At 40.5% G+C, this 25,079-nt stretch overlaps 2 protein-coding genes across 2 annotated transcripts in view; one reads left to right on the plus strand and one right to left on the minus strand.

The window, feature by feature from the left end:
* The window catches only part of LOC131219940 (uncharacterized), a 67,408-nt gene that overhangs the window by 18,305 nt on the left and 24,024 nt on the right, over nucleotides 1-25,079 (minus strand). The window contains exons 20-31 of the mRNA XM_058214925.1: nucleotides 24,707-24,825; nucleotides 24,099-24,309; nucleotides 21,370-21,601; nucleotides 20,630-20,780; nucleotides 18,061-18,434; nucleotides 14,355-14,701; nucleotides 13,713-13,904; nucleotides 7,838-8,009; nucleotides 7,510-7,581; nucleotides 4,046-4,117; nucleotides 2,507-2,578; nucleotides 227-298 (exon numbers count right to left, since the gene is read on the minus strand). Of these exons, the coding sequence (XP_058070908.1) occupies nucleotides 227-298; nucleotides 2,507-2,578; nucleotides 4,046-4,117; nucleotides 7,510-7,581; nucleotides 7,838-8,009; nucleotides 13,713-13,904; nucleotides 14,355-14,701; nucleotides 18,061-18,434; nucleotides 20,630-20,780; nucleotides 21,370-21,601; nucleotides 24,099-24,309; nucleotides 24,707-24,825 (2,086 nt within the window). The remainder of the gene's footprint in view (nucleotides 1-226; nucleotides 299-2,506; nucleotides 2,579-4,045; nucleotides 4,118-7,509; nucleotides 7,582-7,837; nucleotides 8,010-13,712; nucleotides 13,905-14,354; nucleotides 14,702-18,060; nucleotides 18,435-20,629; nucleotides 20,781-21,369; nucleotides 21,602-24,098; nucleotides 24,310-24,706; nucleotides 24,826-25,079) is intronic.
* On the plus strand, nucleotides 13,703-16,026 carry LOC131220951 (phenylalanine ammonia-lyase-like). Its single transcript, XM_058215981.1, has one exon. It carries the CDS (start codon nucleotides 13,817-13,819, stop codon nucleotides 15,920-15,922), a length of 2,106 nt encoding a protein of 701 aa, XP_058071964.1. The 5' UTR covers nucleotides 13,703-13,816; the 3' UTR covers nucleotides 15,923-16,026.

The raw sequence follows: 25,079 nt of genomic DNA on the forward strand, positions 1-25,079 counted from the left end.
TATTGTCACAAAAACATAATAGGTTGGAAGTAATTTATTGGGTGGACAGTAACTTATGATCCAGTTGATTAGACTTTAAAATGGAAAAATAAAAATAAAAATAAAACTACCACATATTAATCACTATTAAATTTGGGTGACAAATTCTAAATTCTAAACACATCATATGCCATTTTAAAACAAGAATAATAAATAAATAATTTAAATAAATAAAAACAGAACTTACAGTTCTTGCATACTGGTCAAATTCCCCAGCTCAGGTGGGAGCGAACCAGAGAAGTTATTTGAGCTTATACCCCTGAAATTAAAATAAAAAAAAATTAATTATTTAATCTCCAAAAATATCTTTGTTGCTTCACTACAATGACCTTCATCGTTTCACTATGATTTGGGAACTGAAATGTAAGTACCATAACTTGTGGTGCAGCAAACCTTTCATCCGTACCATGCCAATTTTAGGTCCTATAATGAAGATCATCTAGCTTAAAAATCAGGTGGGTCCGCTTATTAAGTTGTTGACTCAGACCGTCGGTTATCTACTCATTTCAGGAGGTTGTTTGGGTGGTGCTCTGTGGGCTCTACCATGATCCATGTGTCTTATCATGCCGTCCATCCATTTTTCCAGCTCATTTTATGGACTGAGCCCGAAAATTAGGCAAATCCAAAGGTTAAGTGGACCACATCACAGGAAACAGTGAGGATTGAACGCCTACCGTTGAAAACTTCTCGGGGCCACAGAAGTTTTGGACCAATCTAATATTTGTGTTTTCCCTTCATCCAGGGTTATGTGACTTTATGAACAGGTTGGATGGAAAATAAAGACTGTGGTGGGCCCCAGGAATTTTCAACAGTAAGCGTTCAATCTTCACTGTTTGTGGTGTGACCCACTTGAGCCTTGGATCTGCCTCATTTTTTATTCCATGCACTAAAACGAGCTGGAAAAATGTATGGATTGCGTGGATAAAACACATACATCATGGTGGGCCCACGGAGCTTTGACAGCAGCTAGCAGTCCGGTTTTAGGTTTGGGGTCACCAGCCAAACCGCATCTCTCATTCCAACGGTACAGCCCACCTGTTGAGAGGTCTGGCCTTTTTTTTTTCGTGCTAGGTGTTTCATGGTGGGGCCTACCATTTTGAATGTGCTGATTCCCCACAGAACTGGCATGTGCCCCGTCACCTGAACGAGTCAGACCGTTCATCTAGGAGTTCTACCGATAGTTGTCCCATTTGGGAACTTTTAGATGAACGGTCCCTAACCAGATGGCTCACAGATATCTCAATCCAAACCGTCCAAACAGTGGGGGCCACTGATGAACGACACATCCCTAAAGCAGATTGATTTGACCATCCTGACCTTTGATCAATGCACACTTGTATGTTTATTTCAAACTGCTGACTATTTTTCATCTCAGCCATCCAATAGTATTCGTTAATCAATCAAACGGTCAGAATCATTTGTCCAACGTGACTTTTCGGTGATCCACATAAAGCAGGCCCATGATGTGTGACGTATATTCATGCCACGTGTAAATGGTTGTGTGTGAGCAGATAAATCATCACACTGCCTGAGGAGGATTGAGAAAGTCTTTCGCAGCAGTTTGGTGGGCTCCATAACATAGGCATCTACGGCCTATATGGTGTCTAAGTACGGATGAATGGTTATGAACTTTCAATCAATAGTGGTGGTTCGATATATGGCACAGATTCCACAAACTAATATAAATTAAGGAAGTCATGTGGACGATTATACCTATATTTCTAGCATGGAATAGAAAATAATTAGCATAGTAGATGAGTCCGTACAGTGCCCTTATTTTGATCGCCGCACATAAACTTATTTGACCAAAGGCTACTATTAGGGTATGGATGCTGTTTTTTTGATGAAAATACTCCTACCTATTAAGATAAAGCAGCTGAAGAAGGCGGAAGTATTTTTGTCTTTCTAAATTCTTCCATATGATTTTAATCTACTTTGATAATTAAGGTTTCGTTAATGTCCAATGAAAAAACGTGGGTAGTACGTTGGGTCTGTACGACCCCAAAATCCCGAATATGAATAGATGGAAAGAGATTCAGTGAACCTAGGAAGAGGAAAATCTGGTCTTCCCACTTTCTGTGGCATATGTGGGTAGGCTATCGACAAACGACCACAGTGATCGGACGAATCGCAAACGTTGTTGTATAAGAGTTATATACAGTTCTCTTTAAAGTACACGTGAAGAACATGTAATGATTGGGACCGTTGATCGCGTGGGTTGTCGTTGGATGGGCCCACCTACGCGATGGCCCAATAGAACAACGGTTCGATCACACCATATATCTTTGCCACGTGCTACATACTAGCATTTCCCTTTTTAAAAATGGTGCACAAAATTCACTAAAATCTGATCAATGATTTGTGCACTACATTTCATTGTGATTTTTAGTCTATGGTCCATTCATGGAGCCTTACAGCAAATGAATGGTTCAGATCATCACAAACTTATATGTGAAGGATATCTTACAAGGAGATTACGTTCTGAAGGTTTCCCAGCTCTTTTGGGATGCTTCCTGACAAGGCATTAATACTAACAGAACTGAGGAACAAAGAATCAAAGCAAATGTTAGAGTCATAGTACATTGCACCATAAACCAGGCACGTTCAATTTACACGTGTCACACATATATATCTTAATCTGGACGGTCCAAAGTGTGCCCCATCAGGCTATATTCAATTTTGACGGTACAGATTAGGCTACATATAATGAATTTGCTTGCCAGAATGATCTACCATGTGATGGAGATTATCATATAATTCATCCATAAATACTAGGATGATTGCACCAACAAAATTGTGTGGGCATGATCCTGATCGTTCATGTGGGGCCCCATGTCGGACCCACAAAATGAAAGGTTGACTATCCTTATACCTCGCGGACTTGCCCAACCATGGTTTTGATCATCCACCTGTGTGTAGAGCCTTGTCCATCTCTACACAAGCACACCTTTGAATGTGGCACAATATCTGAGCTTTCTATAAGGTGGGCCTCACTGGTTAGATCTTCTGCCTCTAAAAATCCTGCAGGTGTACTCTTCAAGTAGGCCACAGTGTACAAAACAAACTTCTAGCTAAAGCAATTTTTATTTTTATTTTCCAGCCATCCATTTGTTGTGTGCCCGCACCAACATTAATGAAAACACCTGATTTTTAGACTAGAACATCCAAACAACGTGATCAGCGGATGGAAAGATCCGATCTTACAGGTATGCCCTTGTGGGACATGCGATTGCAGATAGACGGATGAGATTTGTTTTGTTCATTGTGGCAGTCCAAATGATGCTTATCGGATAATCGTAACCATCCAACTGGAGGCCACGAATGGACGGTTAGACAGAAACTGGTCAGCTTTCCGAGTTCAACGGTCGGAAAATTAGATATGCTTTACCCGTAACGACTTTCGGGTATTAACCATCCATAAGCGGTCCATAATTAGGACGGTCTGCAGATGGTTAATAAGTTCCTTGCCACCAATTGGAAGTTTTGGTTGGACTTTTATTTATAACCGTCCATTCCCATTCTCAAAAGTTCTTGAAATCGGTGGCTAGGATCATCCGGACCGTTTATGAAGATGTAAACTTTATAAGATACAACTGGTTGCACCGGATACAAAATACTGTAATAGTTAGCCATATCGAAAGTGGTGGTGACTAATCCACCTACCACGTGGCACTCATGTGCAGCTATCCAGACCATCGAAATTGTGGGGAAGCTGTGGATGGAGAATATATATATAAATCCATCTGATCAAGGAATCCTAACCGTCCAATTGATGGTTATCAGATGAACGGCTAAAAGTAAATTAATGTGTTCCAAATTCGAAGGGAAAAATCAGATGGCTCCTATAATATTCTTCATGTAAATTTTTTATGTGTGCTACATCCACAAGTATTTCAGAGAATTGGGTGGTCTGGATCGCCCTACCACCATGCCACGTGGACTGTTAAAGGGTGAGAAATAACAGCAACAGAAGATATTTTGATGTGGGAGAAATTTCGATACTTACAAGTATCGCATGGACCTTAAATTGCCGATGAATGCTGGCAAGGGACCCGTTATGTAGTTTTGTGAAAAATCCCTGCAATATATAGAAAACACATGGTGACGTGTGACACATGTGCAAGACTAAAGACGCTCATCAGGTGGGGCCCACAATGTTGATTTCCTAACCGAGCTTTACCTCTAAATTGATAGGCCACACATGTACGTTGAATATTGTTTGATACTGGTCAATTTCCCTAGACGTCTGATTCTCTTTTTTTGCATGTGTGGTCTACCCCATGAGTAGATCCATTGAATTTCTGGGCCAGGTAACAAAGTGGGCCCCAATTGAGTGAGCTTAGGACTCAAGAAGGCTGTGGTTAATAAGCTAAGCCTGGGTTTTGCACGTAGACTTTAGAGTTGTACATGAATTCAACCCAGTCAAGCTTGGTACAGCTCTACTTGGCTCGGCCACTAGCTGACCCCGGCTTGAACTCGGCTCAGCTCAGTCCTTCAGCCTGACTAGCCAGCTCAGCTTGATTCGGTCAACAGCTCAGGCTAGTTCACCGCAAGATCGAGCGTTTGCAACGTTTTCTCAAACACATAGAGTGCACCTTCAATTTCTCACATATGTAAAATAAAGACAGAAATTTTACATGTATTTCATCAAACACTTGGTAAGCAACATTAAAGGTAAGATACAATAGTATTTGTTTCATATCCATACATACCTCACCGCCAGCCAACACTGCTCGAAATTTTTTCGAACTCCAAAAATCTGCTCGAACTCAATTTCAAACCGAGTCGAATCAAGCTTTTTCAAGTGGAGTCGAGCGAGTCAACCAAGCTACTCAGTTCGTGTACAGCTCTACATGTAATAGATTGAGCTGGACCTGGGGCTGACAATGGCCGGGGCACAAGCTCGGCCTAACAGTTCAAAATCTGGGGTGAAGCCGACCCCAAGCCGGGGCTGTTGACAGCCCTAGCTCAACCTAACCAGATACTAAGAGTAATAAGCTTGATCTCTACGTGGCCTAATTACCAGTGTTTTCTATAATATAGTTCGCCTGAAATTTGGATCTCTTCTTTATTTTTTTGACTCAAGCTTTAAAATAATCATTCAAAATGGATGGACAAGATGGAGTACATAAATCAAAGTGAACCCGTTGGTCTAGTGTCAGACCTAGCTAATCATCTCCCGCTAGATTGTGGCCATCCAGACTCAGGCACCTAAAACGTGTGCAGGTAGCATGGGCCTTGGGTTGGGTGGTGACAAGCACCGGTGAATTGCCTAGATGTGATTGGTAGGTCATATGTTGTTGAAATCGGATTGCGTACTTACTCATTATTCTCTTCTCTTAGTCTATGTTATGCCCACCGCTTATTTAAACCATTTATCCGTTTTTCCGGCTCATTTTAGGAGTTAGAGTCCAAAATTGAAGTATATCAGCTCAAGTGGCCCATGCTACAAGGAAATAATAAAAAATAATGATTTCATTTTTGAAATCTTACTAGGACCCGCGATGATATTTATTTGTCATCCAACTAGTTCATAAGATCACATAAACATGTGGATGAAGGGAATCACACACACACACACACACACACACACACACACACACACGGAAACGCTCACCTGTGAACCAGTTCATACCTATTACATACAAACTTTTTTGAAAACCCATCATACGTGATGTGGATCCAAATTCTGAACGGTTCATGTGAATCGGCACCTCATGAAAGCCCCCAAGACCAAGTTTTACTTTGATCTAGAACTTTGATGGGCCATGAAAAATTAAAACAGTTTCCTTCCTTGATTTGTATTTCTCTTTGCTATGGCCCACTAGAATTTTAGATCAGGGTGAAAATTTCTCATATGAGGTTTCATGGGATTCCGCATCACATGGACCGTTCAGATTAGACACCCATGACACGTGTGCAAAGGTGCACACGTGCGTAGGTGCGCAGGGGAGCATGACACTCTCTCTCTCTCTCTCTCTCTCTCTCTCTCTCTCTCTCTCTCTCTCTCTCTATATATATATATATATATATATATATATATATATATATATATATATATATATATATATATATATATATATATATATATATGCATGCTCACCTGTGCACCTACACATGTGCGCATGCGCACCTTTGGACACATGTCATGGGCGTCTAATTCAAATGATCCATGTGATACATAATCCCATGAAACCTCAAGGGATAAATTTTCACCATGATCTAAAATTTTGGTGGGCCATAGCAAAGAGAAATGCAAATCAAGGTAGGAAATAGTTTTCATTTTCCATAACCCACTAAAGTTTTGGATCAAAGTAAAAATTGCACCTAGGAGGTTTCATGAGGTGCTGCTCCACACAGACCATTCAAATTTTGGAGTCACATAACGTATTATGAGTTTTCAAAAAAGTTCACACGAGCTATGTGGGCCCCACCATGATGCTTGTCGAACATTTATCCCATCAGTAGATACGCCATTCCATGTTGGGCCTCCGGCTTAAAAATCAAGTCAATCCATGACTTGTGTGGGCCAAACTATATATAAAAGTTGACAGGAGTTACCCTCCCATTAAAACATTCATAATCATTTGTTGGGCCCACCAAGATGTGATTCACAGATCTAACCCCATCCATTATATGTGTCCCACTTAGATGAGGGGTCAGACCAAGTTTCGAACACATCCAAAATTTTAAGCGGGCCCCACCAAGTGCTTTTATATGTTTTAGGCATATCCTCACATGATTTTAGATGGTATGACTCACCTGAGTTTATATATATATATATATATATATATATATATATATATATATATATATATAGGAAATAGTTCTATGCTATCAAGCTTATGGGAACCTCCCATATGGTCGAGCTGTGTGGGCCCACCGTGATGTTTGTCGAACATCTACCCCATTAGTCAGATGCACCATTCCATGGTGGGCATTGGGCTTAAAAATCAAGTCAATTGATGACTTTTGTAGGCCACATGTACAAAAGTTGAGAGAGATTACCCTCCCATTAAAACATTTGTAATCATTTCACAACTTAGGTGGTTGGTGAACTACTCTCCAAATCGCCTATACCCCCACGAGTAGTTCATCATCCACCTCAGTACGCTGAATTGATGCAAGAATATTTTCCTGGCAGTCACATGTCATTAGAGATGGAGCAAATATATACTTAGTTAATAATAATAATAATAATAATAAAAGAAAAGGTGATTAATTTCCTCCAACGTTCAATTGATGATCATAACCTTTGATTAATGGATATTTATCATTGGCATTCAGACCATTGAATGACATTCATTTCAACTCTACATTAAATATCCACCAACCAACCACTCGAGAAGTTAAATGAGTGCAGGTTTAGATCCACAATCCATTTAAACTGGGTCCCGACATTTGAACGGTTGATATTAGTTACTTGTATCGTAACAACAACAACGAAAAAAAAGGGAGGGAAATCCGTACAGATTTGTCAAGAAAGTCAGGTTTTGGAGCTCTTCCGGAATTGGCCCTATCACATTCAACCCCTGCAGTTTGCTGAAAATAAAAAATAAAATAAAATGTCAGTAGGATCCGAAGGACTGCCCAAATCGGTAATCCACTACACCTTTATCGTACACATGGTATTTACTCTCGATGATCCAACCCATTCATCTGGTGGTCCCCACTATGGATGAGCCATTACACAAAGATCAAATCGATCAGGAAATTCTAAAGATCCAAGGCCCACCAGACGGTTCACTTGATAAATAATATTTTCTTACTAAGTTAGCATATCTGAGTGTACACTTACATTTGGGTTATGTGGCAGGTGGATCCACCGTTGAATGAGCAATCACATATGATCCCTGGGTTGCTAATCGTTGATGAATTAACGGCGATCCCGTTACATGGCTCTCCACTTATGTTCCATTCATTAGAAGCAGAACGACCCCAATGTTGGAAAATGGCATTAAGAGCTCTCACTGGCCATACACATATAGAAAATGTTATAATAAGCCCATGGGGCCCAACACTAATCAACGGCAGTTAGGAAACTTTAAAAAAATAATAAAATAAATAATAATAATAATAATAATAATAATAATAATAATAATAATAATAAAAAATAAAAGAAAAGAATAAGAAGAAGAAAGGAAATGAGTTAGAAATTATAATATTTTGGAACTGTGTGGGGCCCAATCGTGATGTGCATGTGAAATCGAAACCGTGATTCTGGTGTACCTCCTCGTGTGCACTATACATCCGAAGAATCATCGGCAACAAAAACCCAGGTGAGACACTACGTGGAGAATGTACAGTCATACATAAAACCTATATATTCACTTGTTGTGGCCCATCTAAATTTTGGAATGGGTTGATACACGTTTTCCCCCTTCATCCTAGAGCGACTCACCTGATGACTGGTTTGGATGACATATAACTTACATGGTTGACCCCACATTCCATTTGGTGAGTATCCCCTTTCCAATCGTCCCCCACTTTTCCACTTTTTTGTGGCCCACCTGTGTCATGGAACAGGCTGCATTTTGGGATCATGTCTAACATTGAGGGGACTCATATAATGGATGGGTTGGATGGAACTCATACATAATAGTGGCTCCCACAATCTCGAATGTATGGTAACTAATGTTGGAGGGTGCTGATGAGAAAGACTTCTATACATGTTGGACCATGGTTCGATAATCAAGGCCGTTGATCTAGTGTCATGCACAGCGGATTTGAGATTTCCTAAAAAATTTTAAGATTGCAAGATGCAAACCCTTCCATTGATTGTCTTCAAATGTACGAGTTAAGTAGACAGTCATATTCAAAGCCAAAAACACCCAGATCCATACCTCAAGTGGTAGACCGAGTGAAAGATACCTCGTTTCTACAGTGGGTGTACTAACAAGCTAACCAAAAAATATATATATATTCAAGCCAAAATATTTCAAAGATTAAAAAACAAAAATAATAATAATAATAATAATTCTCCTCCGTTGGTTTTTTCTGATTCTTGCAATCGACAGTGAGGCCCATCACATAGATGCTTTGGATCACCGAAACCGAGGCTTTTATTTGTTGATTTTCCACCATTCAAAGTGAATATCATAATATAAACGGTCTGGATCATTGGAAGATGACCCGAATTCAAATACTATAGTCCCGACTAACCGTACATCAGGTTGTACTCGAGCAACCTCCTTCGAAATTGCAGTTATACTTAATGTACATGCACCGGCATGTTCCAGTGTAGTATATGTACTATATAGTGCATGAGTATGAGATCTAAGCCGTAAATAACGTGGGCCCCAACATGCAATTCTCCGAGGGAAGAAATTAGGCTGCTTACTAATCAGGTGAGTCACAATTTTAATAAAACACTTGGCCACAGTTTTTTAGCCATACATATATTTCGTAAATTGTGGTCTACTTGATTAACGGAATGGCATGAGATTTGTGCCTGACCGTCAAAATAGTAAAGCCAATTCGATGGATGGCTAGGATGGCATGCCCATGTGCCACTTTGGCTCATTTGATTTCATGTAGGTGAGATGCCTAACGCATGCCGAGTGGACCGTGGATTCTCCGCTCCCGTTCTTAAAACATCGATGTCAGCCATGGACGGGCCACAGTCACAATTGAAAGGCCGCCATTGCACCAGGTCAGCATCACAGAGTCAAAAGATATGAAGTATGCACTATGCAGGCTTATTTTGAATAAGATAATGGAAAGAAAATATTGAAAAGCTTAATCAGTCTCAGCCACGAGATTACAGACAATTTTTGAATTTTGGTATCTCATTCACCGTACACAGTGTACGTATTTTCCAATCTGGACCATTCAAATCAAGGGTCCCATTGTTGGTTGAAAATTAGTCGAAATTAGAACTGATCTAACTATCTAAATCATCCTATTTTTTTCTGGTTGAATTTGGACCGTTGACATTTTATTTCCATTCATCTATTTGATATCCGGCAATTGGCTCATTTGGACGGTTCAAGTAACTATTGCAATGAAATCCTATAATGCATCTAAACGCAGCCTAAGCATCTTTCCCATTCAAAAGATGCGGCCGCTCACGATCTGGTGGACACCCAAACACGCCAAAGACACCTATATGCTTTTATCTCCCAGTATACTTTTCTATATGCCACCCAAACACGCCAAAGACACCTATATGCTTTTATCTCCCAGTATACTTTTCTATATGCCATATGAACTGGATTGGATATTCAAAACTAATGACCGATAGATCTTAGCTTAAATAAATTAAAAACTTTGGTATTGCATTCAACTCAGACCTTCCAATTTGTCTGGTGTACATTTCATTAGTCAGATTGAAAAAATTCACACAAATCAGATGATCCAATCCATCTATAAGTTGTGGCCTTCTTTTTCATTATAGATGTGGCCTTCTTTTTCATCATCCATCCGTTCACAAGCTAAGGATGGGATTGTTAAGTTTGCATGATAAAATTAATTCTCTCATGATGGGCCCTAACAAAGAGGCAGCTCAGATTGTTGATTGAACCTGCTTTTATTTAAATAATTTTGATAATCCATTTGATGATCATATGGCTAGAATGGTCTGATTTGTGTTCTTTGCACTTATAATGCCCTGGATCTATATGGTCAGAAAACCAAATTGTAAATTGTGTCTGGTGCACATTTCAATGGCCGGATTAAAATAAAAATAAAAAATCATACCAATCAGATGATCCAATCCATCTGTAAGTTGTGGCCCTCTTTTTCATTGTTTATCCATTCCCAAGTTAAGGATGGGATGGTTAAGATTGCATGATAAAATTAACTCTCCCATGATGGGCCCTAACAAAGAGACGGCTCAGATTGTTAATTGGACCTGCTTTTATTTAAATGATCTTGATAATTCATTTGATAGGCTATTGATCAGATGACTAGAATGTTCTGATTTGTGTTCTTTGCACTTATAGTGCCCTGGATCTATATGGACAGAAAATCAGACCGTACATTGTGTCTGGTGCACATTTCATTGGCCGGATTAAAAATAAAATTAAAAAATAAAAAATCACACCAATCATATGATCCAATTCATCTGTAAGTTGTGGCCCTCTTTTTCATTATTCATCCATTCCCAAGTTAAGGATGGGATGGTTAAGATTGCATGATAAAATTAATTCTCCTCTGATGCGCCTTAACAAAGAGATGGATCAAATTGTTGATTGGACTTCCTTTTATTTAAATGATCTTGATCATCCCTTTGATAGGCTATTGGTTGGATGGCTAGAATGGTCTGGATCATTTGTTTAGCATATAGCCAGCAACTCAGCATCATTCTTGGATCCAAGAAAATTAGAAAAAGAAAATCTCAAGCTCCACCCCTATACATGTGGTGTATGGAAGATATAGACCATCCATCTGGTGGCCCACTTTGTCGATGGGCCTCAGCCAAAGAACCACCCACTAAATCTACAAAAAAAAAAAAAAAAAAAATGTTCGCAGGCAAAAAAAATGGCAATTATGAAAGTCTACCACTAGTTAAAAGTCCAATCCCTAGCCATCCAATTCCCACCACTTTTGGTCCATGGCCCATATGTGGTACAGACCAGAGATGGACGGTCGTGATTGCATTTTTTTTTGTTTCTTTCTTTTTCAATCCAACGCGTTGATGTGAAGGTAAAAAATCTCAACTTCCATTCCATCGCCTTAATGTCATATCAGGGTTATTCCAACTAATTAGGTTTAGCTACACGACGAATCCTGTTCGGCACAAGATTCCTCAGAAATGTCGCCAACTAACCCTCGTCACTTTTCCAGGTTTGGTAAAAGCAATGATAGGGCAGTGGCGGAGTTCTTAAAGAACTACTCAGTCTCAATTTACTACTTCATTCAGGAAAAAAAAATAATAACAGTAAATAATTGGAAGAAAGTTATACTTAGGTTTCAATCTACATATTCAAAACACGATAAAATGGTCTTTGTTAAGAAGAAAGAGATTTATCAAAAGAAAGTTACAGTTGGGTTTCAATCAAAAGATTCAAAACAAGAGAAAATAAAGCCACCGTCGCTAAAAGGAAACTTCTCAACTTTTTTGTCTTTTCAAAAATTCAAAACACCCTATAGCGACGAAAATTTTTGTCACTAAAGGTAGCGTTTAGCTACGAAATTTATTTCGTTGCTAAAAGAAAGCTTCTTGACTTTTTTGTCTTTTCAAAAATTCAAAACACCGTTTAGCGATGAAAATTTTCGTCGCTAAAGGTGGTTTTTAGTTTCGATATTAATTTTGTCGTTAAAAGAAAACTTCTCGACTTTTTTATCTTTTCAAAAATTCAAAACACCCTTTAATGACGAATATTTTCGTCGCTAAAAGCCACCTTTAACTACAAAATCAATTTTGTCGCTAGAAGGAAACTTCTTGGCTTTTTTATCTTTTCAAAAATTCAAAACACTTTTTAGCGACGAAAATTTTCGTCGCCTAAGGTGGCTTTTAGCTACCAAATTTACTTCATCTCTAAAAGGAAGCTTCTCGACTTTCGCATTTTTTTAAAAATTCAAAACACCTTTTAGCAACGAAATTTTTCATTGCTAAAAGTGGCTTTTAGCTAACCATTAGCAAAAATTTTCGTCGCTAAAAGTAAACTTTTAGCGATGAAAAAAAATATCGTCGCAGAAAGTTTCGTCGGTAAAAACTATTTTTTTTGTAATGACTGTTAAAACCTTTGTTGGGCCGCTGAGATGTTTGTTTACCATCCAACCTTTCAAAAGGTGACTGTAACCTGGATGAAGGGAAAAATACAAATATCAGCTTGATCCAAAACTTACACGGCCACAGAAAAGTTTTTAATGGTGGGTGTTCGTTCCCTTCTTCTGTAGTGTGGTCTACTTGAGCTTTGGATTTAGGTCATTTCCAGGTGCTCATACTAAAATTTGCTGGCGAAACGGATGAACGGGATGGATATATGATATACATTACAGTGGACTCCACAAAGGTTAGGGCTGCAGGTAAACCCGTCCCACCTCCACGATGGTTTATTACTTGAATGAAAAAATAAAAAAAATCCAAACCCCAAAATATCGGTTTTGACCGCGTGCCCTAACGTACCCCACACGCCCGCCAGGTGACACCAAAAGTCATTTTCACCAACCATATCCAGGTCACTCAACTCAACCCACAAGCGGATTGCGTCCTGGCCCTTGGTCACGGACACGGTCAACACAGGGCTATGTGGTGCCTATCCTGATGCATGGGTTTCATCCATGCCATCCATCAATTTTCCTATATTATTTTAGGCTGTGAGTCAAAAAACTAGGTAGATACAAGGCTCAAATGGACCACACTTCAGGATCCAGCGTTGAAATGATGGCCACCATTGAAACCTTCCTAGGCCCCACCATGATTCTTATTAGCCATCCAACTTGTTCATAAGGTCACATGAACTTGGATGAACGGAAAACATATATATTAGCTTGATCAAAACTTCCGTAGCTCCCAAGAAGTCTTTAATGGTGAGCGTTCAATCCCCACTGTGTGGTTCACAAGAGAGTTGGATCTGCCTCATTTTTGGGCTCATTTATAAAAATGATTTTAAAAAATGGATGGACGGCGTAGATGAGACCATACATCACGTTGTGCCACTCAGAGGCCAGAGCCCCTGCCTGACTCAGTCGGTCCGGGGGGGGGGTAGGTGGCAATCTGCTTCTACCCTGCCCAAAAACCTCTATAAACCCCACCAATCCAGCCTGTCCGGTTAGGAAACTCAATCTCTCCAAGTTGAAATTTTCTTCACCCAAACACCCAAAAACAGAAATGGCAGATTTCTCAATCCCAATCTGCACGAATCCCCATGCATCTGGGGACCCAACTCTCTCTCCACCCAATGACCCCCTCAACTGGGCTGCATCAGTTCAGCCACTTACATGCAGCCATCTGGACCAAGTCAAACAGATGGTAGCCGAATTTCGGGCCCCACGGATATATCTGGCCGGATCAGGTCTAACGGTGGGCCATGTCGCAGCGATCGCGCGATCAACAGACATGCAGGTCGATCTAGCCGTTGAAAAGCGTCCATCCGTTGATGCAAGCGCCCAATGGGTGAGTATGGACAGCTCCCGTGTAACCGCCGGCTTCGGCGCGTCCCACCGTACAACCAACCACGCCGCCGCCATGCAGAAAGAGCTCATCAGGTTCCTCAACATCGGCATTTTTGAAAGCACTGAGCCGTTGCCAGTATCCACCACACGTGCCGCCATGCTGGTACGTGCCAACACTCTACTACAAGGCTACTCTGGCATCCGATGGGAGATCCTCGAAGCAATCATCAAGCTGCTGAACGGTCAGATCACACCGATCCTCCCACTTCGTGGGACGATCACAGCATCCGGCGATCTTGTACCGCTGTCGTACATCGCAGGGCTACTAACGGGCAGACCGAATGCGAAAGCCGTCCTGCCAGATGGCACCATCGTAGGTGCTGACGACAGCCTAAGGCGAGCTGGCGTCACAAGTGGGCCATTTGAATTGCAAGCAAAGGAAGGGCTGGCGCTTGTCAATGGCACCGCCGTTGGATCGGGGCTTGCATCCATCGTGCTGTATGATGTAAACATCCTCGCCATCCTCGCCGTCGTTCTATCAGCAATCTTCTGTGAGGTGATGAACGGGAAGCCGGAATTCGCTGATCGTCTGACACACCAGCTGAAACACCATCCTGGTCAGATAGAAGCTGCTGCAATCATGGCCCACCTTCTGGAAGGAAGCTCTTACATGAAAGCAGCTCAGAAGCTTCATGAAATGAACCCACTTCAGAAACCCAAGCCAGACAGATATGCACTGAGGACATCTCCTCAATGGCTTGGTCCCCACATTGAAGTGATCAGATCAGCTACACAATCCATCCAACGAGAAATCAATTCCGTCAACGACAATCCGCTTATTGATGTCTCCAGGAACATTGCCTTGTATGGTGGAAACTTCCAGGGGACGCCGATCGGTGTGTCCATGGATAATACTAGGCTGTCAATCGCAGCGATCGGGAAGCTCATGTTCGCACAGTTCTCCGAGCTCGTCAATGACTACTACAACAATGGTTTGCCGTCGAATCTTACTGGTGGACCGGATCCAAGCTTGGATTATGGATTGAAGGGCGCGGAGGTCGCCATGGCGGCTTACACATCAGAGCTCCAGTTCTTGGCTAATCCAGTCACAAGCCATGTCCAGAGCGCCGAGCAGAATAATCAGGATGTGAATTCTCTTGGCATGATATCAGCGCAGAGAACAGCGGAGTCCGTTGAGATACTGAAACTCATGTCGGCTACGTATATTGTCGGTCTGTGTCAAGCCATTGATCTCAGGCACGTTGAGGATAATCTGAAGCAGACAGTGAAGAAAGTGGTGGGTGAGGCAGCAAAGCAGGCACTAGCGATTGGGACCCACGACGAGTTTCTTGAATCAAGGTTTTATAAGGAGCTGATCAGAGTAGTTGAATCTGAGCATGTTTTCACGTACATTGACAATCCATGCAGCTTGACTTATCCGTTGATGCAGAAGCTAAGGCAGGTGATGATGGAGCAGGCCATGGAGGATCGAGAGAAGGATGGTGGGACTTCAATTCTCCAGAGGATTGCTGTGTTTGAAGAAGAGCTGAAGGCCCATCTCCCCAAAGAAGTCGAATCCACCCGAAATGCAGTTGATGCTGGGATTCCTTCCATACCCAACAAGATCAAGGAGTGCCGATCATACCCACTGTACCAGTTTGTACGATCGGAGCTGAAGACATCTCTCCTCTCGGGTGCAAAGATTCAGTCGCCAGGAGAGGATTTTGAAAAGGTGTTTGTCGCGATCAGTGACGGGAAGCTCATCGATCCACTGCTGGCCTGTTTGGAAGGATGGGATGGCACTCCAATCGCAATTTGCTGATCAAAATTGGATTTGGTTTTCTTCGATTCCCTGATTCGATGTAGAAGCTACTTTAGCCAACCAACCTGCTATGCCCCCGGGTTGCCCATGCCGGATTTGAGAGATTCCATTAATCGACAGTCAAAAATGCTTTTTATTTTTATTTTTTTACTATTTGCTTATAGTATGTTTTAATTAGATCGTCACTCTTGATCCTTTGAGATTTAGGAGTTGTCCAACATGAAAATGACTTAGAAAAATGATGAGAATAGCATGGTTGGCCTAAATTGGAGATGTACTATTTTTGGCTAAAAACCATGAATTCTAGTAGAAATAATGCCCATCTATAAATAATAAGTTTATTATTTATAGTAAGTGATGTTTTTAGGGAGTTTGAGTTGGAGTTCGATTTTGAAATTTCTTCCTGTGTTTGAAATTACTATTTAAAAGGTTGTAATTTCTTATTATCATCAATTAATTTATTTTCGAATTTATTTCTATTTTCTACTTCTCCTCGTGGATTCGAGGGATCTCTGTGAGGAGTCCAAAATGATCCATGGATTTGAAGTAGTTATCCTTGAGGAAGACAGTGATCGACCTCATCAGGACCATCCCTTAATCTGAAAGCACCCATGCAACTTAAGGAAGAAGAATAAAGTAATAAAAGATGGTAAGCTTAGTTCATGGATTTGAATTTTGATGGATTGCTGTTTGTATATACGCAATCCTTGGACGTTAACACCTTCCTAGGCAGGCCATGTTCTGCAACAAACAGAAGTTAAAAGCTCTGTCATTCAGACTAGTTTCTGCACCGCATGTGGGGCCCATCTGATGAACGGAAAGGTTGATTTTTGGGTCACTATATAGTGGAGTGGACCCACATGACAAGCGGCTCGGATCTAGAATTCATGCAACTGCAATGATATTTGCTAGCATATGGCACGTTAATCATAAAATATCATGATAGGCAAACTAACCGAACCATTAGTTTCTATGTTTGGTGGTTTACATTAAAATAAAAATAAAATAAAATAAAACTGTTCGGACTCATTCATTGATTTGTGGCCCATCCAATGAGTGGAAAGGTTGGTTTTGGGTCACTATATAGTGGGGCCCACATTATAAGCTTCTTGGATATGGAATTCACGCAAGCAGTTTGCTAGCTTATAGTGGGTTTGGTGGTACCAAATATCATGAATTTCTTGATTTTTTTTGCATCAAATTAGACTGATCAATCATGAAATATCATGATATTTTGAGCAACCAAACACACCCTTAGTTCCATTGTTAGGCATTTATCTGTTTGCGTAAACGCAACAATGTTAGAAATCCATACCTTATTCTTAAAAGAAAAACAGTGTTTGGACTCGTTCTTGCATTTGTGGCCATATGTCTGGCCCATCTGATAAGTGGAAAGGCTGGTTTTGGGTTCACCATATAGTGTGGCCTGCATGATAAGCGGCTCGGATCTGGAACTCGTGCAATCACAACGAAGACTCCATGTTATAGAGACTTTTACCTTTAATCTGCAACAACCAAAACAATAATTGTTCTATCTGAACCATGCCTTATTAAATGTGGACGACTGGTTGTGATCATTCATGTATGAGACACCAATCAGATGGCTTGGATCATCTGATGGAGGAGATGTTACAGCATGATGTGGCCCACCTGCATGAACAAAAGGGTAACCCAGATTTGGGCACTACTGAAAACATGATGAATAGATGAAACAATGAGCTAAGGCACCAGCCCAATCTTTTGGGCGAGAGCATGCTCATGGCCAACCCCACCTGATGAATGACCCAGATTCCATTGGCACATGCTAGATAAATTGCTCGCTCTCTCTCTCTCTCTCTCTCTCTCTCTCTCTCTCTCTCTCTCTCTCTCTCTCTCTCTCTCATCACCGCCCTTGATTTGAAAAATGGAAATAAAAAATATATTTATTCCTCTCCAAATTTTCCAACAACGCTAGTTCAAATTCACTCAATGCTGCCACTTTGGGCGAGTGTTTATTCGTCCACAAACTAAGAGCAAGCTAAATAAATGGAAACAATGTCTCAAATATCAATAACCAAATCGCTCGGCGTCTCAATATATATTGTATATACATACAGATACATTTATGCATGTATGGAGAGATAGGAAGCGATCATCACCGTCCATTTCCGATAACCTCGTGCAGCATTGGCTCAGTGGTGCCCAGGGGTGAACCGCTTTTATTTGACAATGAGAACTGTTGGCTGGTGGTGCTTACACCAGTCGAAGCTCTTGAAGTATCATAACTCATGAAGCTGCTTGTGTCATTGGATGGCAAACCGGTTAAGTAGCCTGGCTTCGACAAGACAGTGCCCACTTCAATGTCTCCCAGCAGCATGGCCACCACCCGTGACATGGGTGGGCGTAGTGTCGGCGATGCCTGGATGCATAGAAGAGCAATGCCAATCATCCGAGCCGCTTCTCCTTCATCAAATTTGGATAATGTGGGATCGACCAGTTCCAATGCGCGGTCATTTTCATGGAGATACCAAGCCTACATGATCATACAACAGATCAGATAAATAAATAAATAAATAAGAAGAAGAAGAAGAAATGAAATGTGGGTCACTTGTGCTGATGCCCCACCATCTAGAATCTAGAAGATCTGGCCCAAAAATCAGGCTGGATGGCCTATCGGGTGGACCGAACTTGTATGTTGAATACAGCCTGTTGGTTATTTTCTTTTAATTGCCCATTTTTATCTTTATGGGTACATGGGTGGCCTACCTGATGAGTGAACAAACCATGTTTTCAGGCCAGGGAAATTCGTGATGAGGCCCACCTGATGAATGGCATGAATATTGCATAGGCACTGCCATGTTCTCATGGATATGCAATTTTGTGTTTCTCACAATCCGAAGCACTACTGAGAATCCATTAGGAAATTGGACAGTTCTGAAACAACCACTGCTTCAAATCGTTGTTTCAGAATCAAACGCAAACAAATCAAGGTTGATTGCCACTACGTGCAAAACATTAAGGTGGATGCCGAAACATGAAAAACAGAGAATTTCACTAGGGGCAGAAAGAGAACAGACTCGAAACACGCTACTCATTGAACGATCCAGAGACCAGGACCATTGAATTTCACTAGGTGCAGAAAGAGAACGGACTCGAAACACGCTACTCATTGAACAATCCAGAGACCAAGACCGATCCTCACCCAAATGAGGAGAGTGCCGTGAGACTGGAGATCGCAATGGCAGACTGCTCTTCCTGACTGTAAGTGGTTCTCTTTTCTCTTGTTTCTTGTTGTTTTAGCAATGGGGTTGCTAATCCCCTTTATAAATGTCAAACAAACCAGTTGATCTAAAAGCTCAAGCCGTTAGAAGAAGGTCTATCAATGTATATCAAGAGCCTTAACACTTTAACAGTACTCCCACACTTGCGGGGTGGAACTCCACATGGGAATATACTACTTGGGGGCAAGCAAGGGTGGAGAGACACACACAACTCACACCATAAAAGGCCTCCGTGGGAGAATATAATAGGGAGGCATATTTGCTACTCTGGGGACTTCCGCCCTGATACCATGTCAAACAACCAGTTGATCTAAAAGCTCGAGCCTTAGAAGATAGTGTATCAATGTATATCAAGAGACTTAATACTCCAACAATAAAGACTCATCCACCATCCTAATGCTCAGATCATCAACTCTCCAAAGGTGAAATGGTTCTCTCATTTGCAAAATGATACCAACTATTTTACAAAATTACTAACATTAATAATAATAATAATGCAAAATCAAACTGACTTTTGAAGCTTGATTAACAAACCAATGTGGGGATTACTAGGATCTCCACCATGAAAAGCGAGGTTCAAGAGGGTCTCATGGCGATTGATCCAACACCCAGAGCAGAGAAATTTCCTCAGTTCACAAGCTAAGTTGAGAATGCTTGAGTTCCACTCTCCACCTTGAAAGACTATTGCTTAGTAGAATTTGCTAATGGATTGCTAATGTTACTTCTATTTTTCAAGATTTCAGTATGTTAAAGCATATATGTAGTTAAAGATGCACAGAAAATATCCGCAGTGTTTGAGGGATAGATATTTCAAGAGCCCTGTATCAGTAGCCGAGAATGCATGGGTGCCCCATGTAGGTAGTTAAGGTAACGTTTGGATGCACCCCAAATCAGCATCCTGGAAGATAATTCATTAGAAAGGATGCTATTTTGATCAGTTGCGCATTTTGGGGCAGCAGGTATTTCAGGAATCACAATGTCCAGGATGCCCTTTTCACCACAACACAGCATCGAGGATGTCTAACGTTCAACTTGAATGTCTTGGATATTTATGTGTTTGGATGTACCCAAAATCAACATCCTGGAAGATACATACAACATAAAGGATGTGCTTTTGATCAGTTGTGCATTTTGGGGTGGTGGGGATTTCAGGAACTGCAATGCCCAGGATTCTCTTTTCACCCACAACACAATATCCAGGATGTTTAAGGTTCGACTTGAAACATCTTGGAGATTCGTTTGGATGCCAGAAAATCCAAATTGACCTAAAATGTTACTAATGATAGATGAGTTTGATCTCTTAAATAAGTGTTTTTTGGCTTATTTTTCTAACTAAAGAAGAATTTTGGATTCTCAAGAGATGTAGTAGTGTTTTCCAAAATGAAAGAATTGAGTTTCAGGCTCTTCATTTCCGACGTATGTTAGTAAGAAAATTTAAATGCTGTACCCATTCAAGGAGATACATCTTCTCTGGATCCACATTCTGGCTTGTGTTTGGCCTTCCACTTACAATCTCCAGAGCAACGACTCCAAATCCAAATACATCAGCCTTCTCTGTCAGATGCCCACGCATGGCATACTCCGGGGCAAGGTAGCCGCTTCAAGAAAATAAAGATAGCAGTTTGAGGTACTCCAATATAAACCAACACCAGGTAATAAGAAATGTAGGCCACGTTTGGATGCAGAATAGAAATTGAACTGTGACAATTCAATTCAATGGAGTGAAAATTGGCAAATTGGCAACAGAACAAGAGGGCCAATCATAAAATTGCTTCAGGTCCAACTTCAATGCATGGAATTGGCCATTTGCTCTATGTTGAATTGAATTGTTGCAGTTTAGTTCAATTGAGTATCCAAACACAGCCGTAAGAATATCATATTAACTGTTTGAGGCACTTCTACAAAAACCAACATCGCATAATAAGAAATTTAGGCTGCATTTGGATGCTCAATTGACTTGCATTGCAAAAATTAAAAATCAAAGCGGAAATTACCGAACTGTGCAAGCCCTCTCCATTCATCATTCATAATGACAAACCAACCCCAAAATTGAAATTATGAAATGGAATGGCTTCTGCTTCGGCCTTGCGCTCTAAATTGAGTTGGATTATTGCAATTCAGTTCAATCAAGTATCTAAACCTGCCCTTTAGAAAGGAAGGCAAATGGGAAACTTCTGCAATGCTTACATTGTTCCTGCGACGCGTGTACTGATGTGGGTCATGTTGTCATCGTAGAGCTTCGCCAAACCAAAATCTGATATCTTCGGATTGAGATCTGCATCGAGCAGAATATTACTGGCTTTGACATCCCTGTGAACAATGCGAGGCCTGGATTCCTCATGAAGGTAAGCGAGACCTCTTGCTGTCCCCAAGCATATCTCAAAGCGGGTATTCCAATCCAAATGCAAGTTACTCTTTCCTGCAAGGAAATGGCAGCCATTAGCATTGAAATGTAGTACAATCAAGCTCTCCTACAGCTACCTGTTACAGTTGGATTTTGAATTATACCCTGCCTATGGATTCAAGGTCCAGGCCGTTCCTTAGGAGGGGCCCACCATGTATGTGTAGTAGCCAGAAAACAAGCCAATCTAGTCATCAGATGGGCCACAATGCATATCGAATGTGCATCATTCTCCCTTTTTTTTATAGCTTTTCATGCATATGTAGTTCCCCTCATGACTGGATATTTGGGCCATGGTACATACACAGTGGGGACCACCACATGAACAACCTGGATCTTGCTAACATGGAGCACATTGGCACATCCCATGCAGTGCCATCTAGACCATCCATATAGTCGACCAACTCTTCATTGAACCCCTAGCTCAAAAATCAAACAAGTTACAAGTTCATAACACTCTGATCCATTGCCCTTTTTAGAAGATGAAGAAAATTTTAAGATCGACTGTCGAAAACAAAATGTATGTAAGATCATGTGGTTAGAAACAGCTGAAAACTGCAATATTTCTACAATCACCTGATCCATGAGAGTGGCTTATAACTAGGTTAGTTCAGATTCTTCAAATGGATCAAACGCACTGTTCAATCTTATTGCCAACAGAATCAGTACAAGGCCGCATTTGGATTGAATGAACTGCAAGCTGTTATTGGAAATAACCAAATTCCCAATCCCTCAATAAAAATGCTACTGGCCTGTTTGGTTGCCACTTCCAAATTAGTTCATCTCATTTTAGGCAACAGTAATTATGTATTAGAGATTTCAGTAAGGATTAAAACAAAAATCTTGATAACCATAATTCAAAAAGAGAAATGCTCCAGTGTTCTCAAAGCACTTTAAGTTATAGTGCTCCTAGTTGCATTGATTCACTTGGCTGGTCCAATCAATCGATCTGAACTGTCCATTAAGTTTGGAACACATTTGATGGGCTAGAATGAAAAAATACCACTGATTGTATCATCCAACCGATATTTGATTTGACCTTATTTTCTATAGTCATCCTTCTTCCATGCCATTGATGAGATGGTTACAATGGCCTAACAAACTTGATTCTTTAGAATCATATGCAATCCATGATGATCCCTGACAAATCATTGTATTATGTAAATGATCTTGACCATCCATATTTAGGGTCATTATTCAATGGTTAATATTTCTTAGATCAGTGTGATGTTTTCAGTGATATTTTCATAGTAGACCATGAAATGTGAGTTTGACCTAATGAACAGTCTAGATCAATGGATTGTACTGTCTAATTGTCCCAATGCAACTAGCAGGACTATTACTTATAGTGCTTAAGAACACAGGTGCATTTCTCATTTATATAAACTATGATCTCTAATATATAATAACTGATTGACTGTTAACTAAAATGAGATGAAATCATTTTTATGTGGCAAGCAAACAGAGCATAAGGTAATTACAATTTGGTTATTTCCACTTCATTGTGAAAAATTACTACAATTCCATTCAATAGTGCATGCCTTGGACCCACCTCACATGATAAGGGAATTGCTAATGTAAAATTGGCCATTTTGTCCATATATAAGGGTGTGTTGGGCCATAGAATCATATTGAACAGAAAATGAACCTTTCATACTAGCTGTCGCCCTCAAATTGTAGTTACATTCCTTTGATGTCCAGGTTGAAAATTACGTAATCACAATTCATTGCCTCTATTCCATCAATGCAAATGCTAAGGATGGTAAGTAATTGCAATCTTAATAAATTAATAACTATAGTCCAATTAGATGGTGTTGGTGTTGTGCCCTAAAAACCCAATGTGGAATTTTTCCATGGATGATATGGATGTGATATTAACGATCTTATCTATAGCATGATGACCATGGGTCCTAGATGGATGTGGATGTTTCAACCATTAGACTTTTATTTTAACCGTTAAAAAGGTTTTGATCACACTTAGAGATATGAGGTTCCACCACCATCTCAGAGAGAGAGAGAGATAGAGGTAGAGAGCGACGGAGAGAAATTCCATATTTCCCTCCTTCCTTTCATCACACGTTCCACAGATGTAGGTCCACCTAGAAGGCTCTACTCATCTCCTTTGGCCCTGCTCTAAGAGTTGGATGTGTTGGCTCTCAACTTCTGGATAAACATTTCTCCTTTATCCAAGATAGATATAGGAGAGACCTCGTTTGAAGGATCGGCATTGGCAAATCGATGGGTTTTTTTCTTCTTTTTAGCATAGATCTAAGGTAATTCTAGTTCTTAAAATTACTTTTTTCCATTCTACAAATTTGAAAAATATCAAACGGGGGATCCTTAGGCTTAGCATAGAATCTAGATTTTGAAAAACCATAAATTCTACTGCATTTCGAAAATCCTAACAAATGGTACAACCAAACCTACCCTAAAACCATATAAGACAAAATAAGGCTAGTGTTGGTTTTCATTCAAGTATATAGTTTCATTGAGAAGGGAGAGGATGGTAACATACCAAAAAGTGCTTGATCGAGGCTCTTGTTTTCCAGATACTCATAAACAAGGAGCCGATTCACTCCCTCGATGCAGCATCCATACAACTTCACGAGGTTCCGTTGTTGGACTGCAGATATAGTGGCAATCTCTGCTACAAACTGACTCTTTCCTTGGTGAGATGCTACTGACAGTTGCTTCACAGCCACTATCCGCCCATCTAGCAGTGTGCCCTGTGATGAAAATCAGATCAATCAATTTTCCTTACAAGCATTTTCCATTAGGGAATTGAAATAGTACAAAAGTGTATGACAATTTGCAGAAAATAAAAAAGGAAGAAAATGGTTCTGAACCTTAGGAAATGGACGTCTTGGATGTGATCAAGATCATTGATCTGATGCGCAACACTAAAAATGGCCAATGACACAAATCTCTCGAATTGGAAGATCCCAACCATTTGATCATTGGCCTTTGTTCCATTGAATGTGAACAATTGTTTTTTTCCTTGCCATCTTTCCAAGGATTGTTCCATCAGGGAGTGGGCATTGCTGATGGGATTGCAATACTGAGGCTTGGGACTATTCAAATCTTCTGATCATTGTAGTCTACATGCAATAAAAACAAGCTGACCTTAAAAACAGGCCCGAATCCTCCCTGGCCCAGCTTATTTGCAGGATTGAAGTCTTCTGTGGCGGTCTTCAGTTCCGCGTAACTGAAAGTGTTTGGTCTGGGACCCATTCCAAGAAACTCTGAAAATACACACACAAAAAAAAAGGCAGGATGCATTCATACATTCACTTCAATCAAATACATGGGCTTAGATACATTTCTACTTTTGGGCAGTCCAAGTTATATTTATTTTGATTGCTCATTGAATTTGAATGTATCTTTTTTTATTAATCACAAGAAAAAAATTAAGGAAATAAAAATACACCTAGTTGAAAAAAGTTAAACCCAATGAATGGGATCGGTCAGTGCATTTAGGGTGAGTTTGGATGTGCTA

The sequence above is a fragment of the Magnolia sinica genome, chromosome 12 (genome assembly GCF_029962835.1).
Source record: "Magnolia sinica isolate HGM2019 chromosome 12, MsV1, whole genome shotgun sequence".
Classification (NCBI taxonomy): Eukaryota; Viridiplantae; Streptophyta; class Magnoliopsida; order Magnoliales; family Magnoliaceae; genus Magnolia; species Magnolia sinica.

Excerpts from the sequence above, each read along its gene's own strand:
- LOC131220951 (XM_058215981.1), top strand. The coding sequence starts at position 13,817 with ATGGCAGATTTCTCAATCCCAATCTGCACGAATCCCCATGCATCTGGG.